The sequence below is a fragment of the Psammomys obesus genome, unplaced genomic scaffold (assembly GCF_907164565.1).
Source record: "Psammomys obesus unplaced genomic scaffold, mPsaObe1.curated_primary_1811, whole genome shotgun sequence".
Lineage (NCBI taxonomy): Eukaryota > Metazoa > Chordata > Mammalia > Rodentia > Muridae > Psammomys > Psammomys obesus.
In genome coordinates, this window is record NW_026595583.1 from 3,845 (window position 1) to 13,377 (window position 9,533).

The following is a 9,533-nucleotide window of genomic DNA, read 5'->3' on the forward strand; positions in this document are numbered from 1 at the left end:
TGGGGTACTTGAGTAAAATTCACAAATAACCAATAAGAAGTTTTTAAAAAGAAAAAAACTTATAAAAAGAAAAATACATGTCCGCTGTATAAAAATTGGCAAGTATGGAAAATATAAACCAAACAATAAGCTACTATGCTAGTCCAGCAGATAGACATGGCGTAAATAATACACTGTAACCTCTCCCTGAGAACAGACTAATCTCTGTTCCTGCCACCACACCACTGGGCTCACACTTCAGGCAGACCTGAAACACCCCCAGTCACTTCTGTAGTAGTTCATGCACTTTCCCGGGTCACTGTTCTTAACGACCACATGCTATTTCTTCATATCACCACAACACAGATTAATTAAACTTCTCCTTGATCCGTTATATTGTTAAAGAACATGTAGATGGACAGAAATACTAAGAATTCATTCATCAACAAAACTTGATAATATCATTACCTATCTTTCAAAGCAATGGGGGAGGGTCTGAGAGAGCAATTTATAATCTTAAAGATGAATTTAAAAACAAACACAAACATACCAACTATACTATCAAAGAAAGCTCCCCGCAGGTGCCAATCATTCTTGTCATTTAGGAATGTGATCATGTGGGACAACAACACATCATTGGCTTTCTGACGTCCGAAGAAGACGCACAAACGCGTGATTCCATTCTCCATTAAAGTTTGTTTCACAATATTTTCAGGATCGCTTAACAAAGTGACAACTTTCTGCTGGACCATTTCATGCAAGGCTTGGAGCTCTAAAAACACACAAAAAAAAAAAGGATCAATTCTCCCCACACACATGTAGACCACGCATTTTGTATCTTGTCATTTTGGTTATGTAGCTCAGGCTGTCTTGGAACTGGCTGTTGAGCCCACGCTGGCGGGGAACTCACAGTCCTCCTACCTGGCCTCCAGAGTGATGAAATCATAGGTATGGCCCACTCACACCGAGGCTTGTCTTATTTCTTACTTAGTAGAGTAATAGCATGAGCATAGGAGCTTCCACACACAGCCTATACTTGCTAAGCTTCCCACCACTGTTGAAAGGCCTGGAGATGGAACACTGAACACATCCTACCAGTCATACTATAAGAACAGCTACCGTGTCGCAGAACATCTCTCCATCTACGAGCTCGAGAAGAAACGCAGGGGGAAGCACCAGAAAGGAGAGCTCATCACCTCCCACTAACATGGTACTCAAGGCCAGCAAAGTACCAGGCTGGTTTAGCATGTAACTTTTAGAAAGCACATTTGAGTAAATTGATTATATAGAGATACCCACAGAATATATCATAAAGAAGAGCAGCCTTCCTCTCTGCACCTCCTACTCATCCTTATTTGTCCACCTAGTTGTCTGTCTGTCCCTTGCTAATGTCTGGGAGCATTGATCACGGTTCTTGCCATTTCCCTACTGCTCCCTCGTTGCCTGGTTGCAGAGGACATTCTTAACCGCGTCTCAGCTGAATTAAAGGAGACAAAGCTGTCCTGCTCTGCCCAGTACCATCCAGCTGACCATCTGGGAGGTAAAGTACATGCTGACAAAGAAGCAAACTTCAGCTACTCCAAAGCTGTGACAGCTAAATTCATTATCTGAAAATGGTCCATTTCCTTTACAATTGTCCATTGCATACAAATGTATACACTAGATTTCCCTAGTAGTTCTCAACTTAAACCGCACAGAGCAGATTTGATTATGCTTCTGAATCTTTGGCTAAAAACCTGCTAGAAACCCAAGCCACAGGCCTCAGTGAGTTTACTATATAGGCATTTTTGTATAGTAAATGGGGAACTTCAATATGTAAACCAGAGATAGTAATTACTAAATGAAAATAGCTCATAACTAAGGATACTCAACACTACTCATGCCTGAAGAAAAGGCCTAAGGTTCTCATTTCTTAATGAGAACCACACAATTCAGCTAGCTTTCCTGATCACATGACTCTGGCTGAAGCAAGTATGGAATCCACAAGGACAGGTGGATCATGTCTAGGTAACAGCGTGTGAGGATAATGTGGCGGGGCCCTTCCTATCCTAATACTCGCTGCCCCTTCACTTTACAAGAGAGTAGCAAGTGACAGCTTGTGCAAGTTAACATGAGCGATTTGGTGTAAATGATGAGGATTCGCGAAACAACACTACCTGTGTCGTAGTCTCCGTTCGGATGTGTGGCTTCCTCTACTTCTTCACTATCCGGGTCGTTCTCCATGTTGAGAGTTTTTAGCTGTACTAGTTCTAGGAACCGCAGAGCTGTTTCGGCCAATAGAGCTATGTTTTCTATGAGATACCAGCAAAAGTTATAATCATGACCTCAAATTTTCACACTGCTTGTAACATTTCCTCCCAAAGTCCTGTGCACTCAAGTGCCTCACACTAAGACCCTCCTGCTTCTGCCTCCAAAGCGTGGGTGACTACAGGTCATCATTCGGCCAGAATCCCCAAGTCTTTATACATCTAAGTTTTAATCATAAATTGTAGAGGAAAAGCAGGATTTTGCAAGTTAGCCCTTAATCAGAATCTTTGTAAATGATCTCATAACCGATGATAAACTCAAACAACAACAAAATTCTGCATTTTCAAAAACTGTCTGAAATAAAGTATCCAGTTCTAATGAAAGAAAAAGAGAAAATGCTTAATCCTTCCCCAGAGCTAGCCTTTAGAGATTTCCTGACCACACTGAAGTAGTTATTAGACTAACACAGAAACATGCACAAAAATACCGTCACACGGGGCCAGAATCAGACAGACCAGGGCTCATCCCTCAAGGCTGCAGCTTACCAACTGAGTCTCGGTTTCCTCAGATAAAGAGGAGTCACGGCTGCCTTAAAAAGCCACTACTAAACTGAATCAGCCATCGTTAGTCTGCTGTTCAAGTAATATCCTGAGCTTCTCGTGGACTGGGAGTGAGACCGCCGGCCAGGCTATGTACTGACTGTCTCAACCTACGAGACTGCCCAACGCTCTTCACCACTGAAAGCATCCCGTTCTAGCTTCTGCTGTCACTGTGCTGTCATGTGTCTTTTCTCTGCTTCACTCTATTTCTATTTATTCCTTCTTCTGTATCCTCTCTTGCCTTCTGCTCCTGTGCTCTGCCTATGACTCTAAGTGGCCACAGACTGTACTCTTCTTTCTTAGCAATGAATAGCACTGAACATACAATAACTACCTTAAACTAGAAAGGAGTGCTAGAGGTCAAATCCACAGCCGCACACATTGCCTTACTTTGTAATGTCTGTGAGATCGAACGTACCCTGCTGCAGCTGCGCCTATCAGTAAGGCAGTTCTCTTAGTCTTCCGGTCCTGCTGTACCCCACCACGGCCAGGTTCAACATTGCTCGAAACACAACAAAAACTTGGGCTAGGAAGATGGCTCAATCATCCCAAGCAAGCAGGACAACTTGTGTTCAGATCCCCAGCACGCATGGGGTGTGTGGCAGCACCCAGCCACAATCCCAGTGCTGGCAGACAAGGGACGGGAGGATCCCTAGGGCTTGCTGGCCAGCCAGTCTGGCCAAATTGGTAAGTTTCTGCTTGACTCAAAAATTAAAGTAGAGAAACAGAAAGACAGCCAACATTCACCCCTGGTCTTACATGTACACAGGTGCACACCACACACCCACACACACACGCACACAGAACTACGTAAGTAAAATGTTATCCCACAATACCCTAACACAAGAAACTAGGGCCTAACGTGAAGTTCGGTAGAATACTTGTCTACCAGGTAGCACAGGAGCACAAAAGACTTGGGTTTGATCTCTAACATCAAGTAAAGGAGAAATGGGAGATTTCTAGATCATGCCTGATAATAAGCCAACCTCTAGCCACGTCCACTTCCTGAGCACCTGTGCACTGAGCTCGGCATGCACGGCCAGGAGAAGCTCTCAGGCCTCCTCTGCAGCTCACAGCCCTTGCAGAAAGCGCCATCGCACTTGCGTGCTTTCCGCACGCCTCCCACTTACTTCAGATCTACACTATACTGTTGAGAGAACAAGGCCATACATTTTTAATGAAGATTTCTCTCTTCAGTTTGGTGAGCTGATAGGTACATAACTCATAGACATGCAGGCCAACCATATACCTTTATTAGAAAAGGCTCTTTCCTAGGTCTTTGAAAGTCTGGGTAGTGTAATTCCCCATGTAAGTCTATAAAACAACACATTTTTAAGTTCACTTTATACAAAATATATCTATGCCAGCATCTTCTGAGATGAAAAAGAATACTGCAAAGGGAAAAAAAAGGTGGGAGTTTAAGCTTTTATGCTTACTGCTATGTATAATTTAGTTATACTCAACCACACAAGTTAAAAAACATTCCTGCTTCTATGTCGGCATGTATTTCTCACTGAAAGGTGCTGCCTCTGAGCCTGAGTTATCACGGACTCTCAGAGGAACCAAAGAAAAGCAAGGCCATTTTGAAGCCACGCTCTGCTGCTGCAGCTCTAGGAACTAGACACTAGACCGGAAACAGCTGGTCACAGCCAGGTCACTTAGTCTTTCTCAATCTTGTAGATGAGGGGTGCTGCAAGGGTTAATGGCACAGCCTCACAACCAACTCCTGCAGCACCCTTGAGCAATCGGTGCCTTGTCAGCAAGCAGGGTTTTGGATGCACAGCAGCTGTTGCTTTTATGCCAGGGCTTTCAGTAACTGCATGCCAATACATTAACATGTCCCCTGGACATCAGAACTTTACCCACGTGACAAATGAGGACAGGTAAGATACACTACGCCAAAAGCAGGGTCACCAAACTGAAATAAGAATAATAGACAGTTTCTTTAAAACCTGTGCCTCCTGCATGTTAGTTCATTTACCTGATTCCCAAATGAATTGGAAACAGGCCGTTACAAATAAGATCAGATGTGTCTTAAAGAGATCCTGGATTTCTAAACCTCACTTTATGCCTCCACAATACACAAACAACAAAGACCAGGAACAATACACGCACGGAAACAGACCACCCAACAACCACCGAGCCTTTGGATTGTGCCTAGACATAAAATTAGTGTCCAAAGACGAGTATTTACATATTCTCTGAAAAACGACAAGCAAATAATAAGCAAACTGCTTTCAAAAATGTGACAGTAACAATAACCACATGTGTGCTACACATTATGTACAAAGACTTCCAAACAGAAGGTCCATTTTGCATTAGATCATAGCTATAAATTATGGATTATGTAAATGTCTCAGTGATATCTCCCATGGTGAAGTAAGTGTTCAGAATTACTGTGAGGAGCTAAAAACATGAATCTTCACTGTTGAGCTCGTGGATGAGGATTCTAAGGAGAGAAAGTAGGTGTTCGTGGCACCCCGTGCCAGAAGATGCCAGGCACCCTGAGCACTAAGTAAGCAGAACGGGGCTTAACTCAGCCTTCCATCACCACCACCGTCCTTCTCAATAGCAACTGGGTGTTCTGCCCCGAAATACACTGTTTGCTCAGTGACATTTTGTAAAGGCTGCAGCTCTAGCTCAGGAGCTGGTGTCTATAAACATTAGTCTTTCTCCAGCTAAATGCTCTATCCCAGGTCAAACCGCGAGGGTCCACAGCGTACACTTTTTCATCTGATAATTCTAATCAGTTTAAATGCAAAGGAATATACAAAAGTTGAGTCCCAGGAATAAATTAGCTATAGATAATTAATATGTATGTATTCGTAACTCAAGAGCAAAGTTCACACAAGGAATTCCCAAAGAAATCGGAAAATCCCAAGTGTGAGCATGTGACAGGTCAATGGGCTCTTACCAGCATAGGCCAGTCTCACAATAGTGGCGTCATCTTGGGCCAGGTGGGCTATGCCTGGCAGAATGTACTCTGGATAGATATTGACGTCATTACGGGGAACCTCTTTGACAAGGGCAAGAACTTTGGTGAGCGTCCTCAGGGCTTCAGCCCTCACTCTGGGAACCGAGTCATTGCTGAAATGCAACAAGTAGGGAGTAATGCGATCCAGAAGGATCTCCACACTCAGCCTCGGGGCCAAGTGGAGAATGAGCTCCAAGGCGGCCAGTTTGGAGTCACAGGACTTGAGAGTCTGCAGGCACGAGGTTATGACAGACACCAGGACAACCAATCCGCTTTCCTTGGGCTCCCCTTCTGCTTTTTCTGGCAAGTCATGTCCACAGAGGTTGTGAATAATGTTGCCCAAATCTTTCCGTATAACCAAAATCCGCTCATCTGCAGAGAGAAAGGTTTCCTTTGCGAACTGAGCCATGTAAGGCTGAAGGAAAGTATAAAATATCTCAGGAAAAGCATTGCCACGCTGCTGCTTCAAGTAATCTTCAGCCTCCAAACGCTTTTCTGGCTCACAATGGATCATCTGAGTTACCTACATGAAAGGAGAAAATGGTACATTTTAGAAGACGAAATGAAAGCCAGATGGGTGGCTCAGACCTGTAACTAACAAACAAGGCCAGCCTCCTGAGCTATGTAACAAGTTCAAGGCCAGTCTGGACTGCATAAGATCCTGTCTATACACACACATACACATGCAAGCACGCACACCAAGCCAAATGAAAGTTACAAGAGCAATTACATGAGATTTAAAGGATTTCTGAGGTAATTCTAATTATTCTCTTTGTCCAACCATTCTTAAAAAACAAAAACAAAACAACAACAAAAAAAACCCCACATCTGACCATGTTGCCCTGACTGGCCTGGAACTGACTGACTTGTGTAGACAGGCTGGCCTTGTGGCCTCTGCCTCTCCTAAATACTGGAATCCGAGGTTTGCACCACCATGCCCAGCTAGCCTTTCTATTTAGAACTAATTAGGTCTCTCATCATCCTAGAAGGCAACAGGACATTACACACTAATGTACACAGAGAGCCTGGTATATAAGAGGCCACACCCTCTTCGATATTTGCTATTAAAAAGCAACTGATCTTCAGAGAAAAACAATTAGACACACTTGCACACACAAATCAACACATGAATCTGGAAGAAATTATAGAACTCCTGAGATCATTTTCAGCACCCCAATTAAGAGTTCTGGTTTAAACTACACTAATGCAAATCCAAAGGATTAGCACATGGTTTAAGTGTAGCTTAGTTGAGAGGTGAATCAAAGGGCTGGAAATGTAGCTCAGGGATAGAGTGCTGGCACAGACGTGTGAGGTCCCGTGTAAGATCCCAGCACTTCAAAGGTAGAAAATACTAGAGCGGAGAGATGGCTCAGCACCTTGGAGCACCTGCTTAGCTGCCAGCACTCGCATCAAGCAGCTCACAGCCACTTTTAAGTTTAGATCCAAGGGATCTAGTACCCACGCACACATGCCTGTGCACACACACACACAATCTACTATTTTAAAATGTGGAAAATGTGAACATAAGAAATAACATAACTATACGAGGACAAATTCTTTCAAAATATAAAAACAGCTCAATGCTTCCTCTAGTCAAATACATAAAATATCATAAAAACGTATCTGCAAGTTTGGCTTTCTTTTTGAATTCTACACTAGAAATTAGCCCTGAAATTAGGGGAATCAAGTGCACTATGTGAAAAAACAATCAAAGAATTACTTTTACATTTGCATTAATGCACTAAAGATTAATATACAAACTGACTTTCAAATCAAGAAAATGTAGGTCCAAAGACATGCTGCTGCTCAGCTAAAGTGACTCCACAAATCTCAGCTCCAAGGAGGAGCAGCTGGCCTGCTTCTCAGCACAAGCTATGCTGGCCTCCTCCAGGGTTTCCCTTCTTTGTTCTTGAGACACTCTCCTTATGTAGTCCAGGCTACCCAGAACCCCACACGCACCCTGCTCCAGCCTTCCTCATTCAGCAAACACATTCCAGGCCTGTGCTGACAGGAGCTGAGCCCAGCACCTCGTAAGTTGTATTTATTTTGAGACAGGGGTTTGCTAAATTCACTAACCTGGCCTTGAGCACAGTCTGTACCCTCAGGCAGATTTGGAATTTGGGGTCCCCTAAGTAGCTAGGATAGTAGACCATGCCACTAGGCCTAGCACCTAGGAGAAAACAAACTGTGTATTTCTCCACTTAGAATACTGCAGAGTATTCTAAATAGACCACCACCTTTTACATAACCCAGATCATTATCACAGCATCGGTTACTTTGGAAAGAAGCCCTCAGTGACATCTCATCCAATGGCCATGCACACAGTTCCTCAGGAAACAGTGATACAGACATCCAATCCAATGGTCGTGCACACAATTCCTCAGCCCTGTGCTACCATAACCACGTGACTGTGCAGCTCCCTTCCAGAGCAGCCCACATCTGCAGCCACGGGAAGACACCTCGCCATTGTGCTCTGCTAAGGCTGATGCCTTTCTCTCGCCACTGTACATCTGTCTTCTTCATTCCTCACGAGCAAGCTCTCTCTAGGACAGCCTCTCCAAACCTATGCAGACCCCACAGCCCCCACTTCCAAATCTGCCCAAAGCAGAGAGTTAGGATTATCATGGAACAATATGTAATGAAGTCATTTTTCTGCCTTTTTTCTTTCTTTTTTTAATGTCAAATGTGCGTTATGCCTAAGAGGGGAAAAAAATAGCACATTTCTTTCTAATAAGGTTTCAAATTATGTTTATCTGTACTAGGTTTTCTTCCAGATTTGTTGTGAAGGGGGGACTGGCTGCCGTGCCTGTCATCCCAGCACTCAGGAGGCTAAGGCGGGAGGCCTGTCCTGAGTAAGCTAACAGAGTGCGCTCCAGGCCAGCTAGGACATAGGAAATGAAAACCTCATGGCAAATATTTGTAGCATAGTTACCAATTCTCTGATACTGTGATCTTCAATTTTATTTAGCACTTGTTCAGGGAAAAAATGTCCATTTCTATATGCCAACAGTTGAGAGAGATCAAACAAGGGTACACCTTCCGTGAAAAGCTCAGCTATCACACAACCTGGAAAATCAGACATAATTCATTAGGATGAGATGAAGAGATCATGCAATACAGGTTAGCATTCAGCTGAATACTCAACGCGCAAAACCCAAAATAAACTGAACTTAAATACATAATGCAATATATAGGCCATGTCTAATTCCTCGATAGGCACGGTATAAGTTAACAACAGTCATTTACGTTCTCTTTCTTAGAAAAACATACACACCAATAAGGAGTGTAAAAACCACAAGAAGCCCTTTGTACAAAAGTACAGCAATAAGTTCATAAGAACTGATAAGCAGTACCTAGGTGTTTGCCCATCACTAAACAAGGAGTTTAGTGATCCCGCCTTCGCCAAGCTCCCCTCCTAGAAAGGGAGACAGAACATAACCAACCAACAAATTTCATTTGTAGTGCTAAACATTACAGACATATACCAAGTACTAAAAAATGTGGGAGTAAACTAGAAGGGAAAATAATTCAACCATTTTGCATTAACATTATCATCAATCAAGAATTTTTTATTGCCAGGAAAGGTGGCACAAACCTGTAATCCCAGCACTCAGGGAGGCAGAGGCAGGCGGATCTCTGTGAGTTTGAGGCCAGCCTGGTCTACAAAGCAAGGACAGCCGAGGCTACACACACACACACACACACACACACACACACACACACACACACACACA

At 43.5% G+C, this 9,533-nt stretch overlaps 1 protein-coding gene across 1 annotated transcript; it reads right to left on the reverse strand.

Annotated features, from left to right (window-relative positions):
- Positions 1-529: 529 nt before the first annotated feature.
- LOC129685806 (phosphoinositide 3-kinase regulatory subunit 4-like) lies at positions 530-8,865 on the reverse strand (the record flags this gene model as incomplete). Its single annotated transcript, XM_055619315.1, has 4 exons — positions 530-751; positions 2,136-2,270; positions 5,740-6,322; positions 8,732-8,865. Coding segments are annotated over 4 exons (1,074 nt in total), but the record flags the coding sequence as incomplete, so codon positions are not given.
- Between the last annotated feature and the right edge of the window lie 668 nt (positions 8,866-9,533).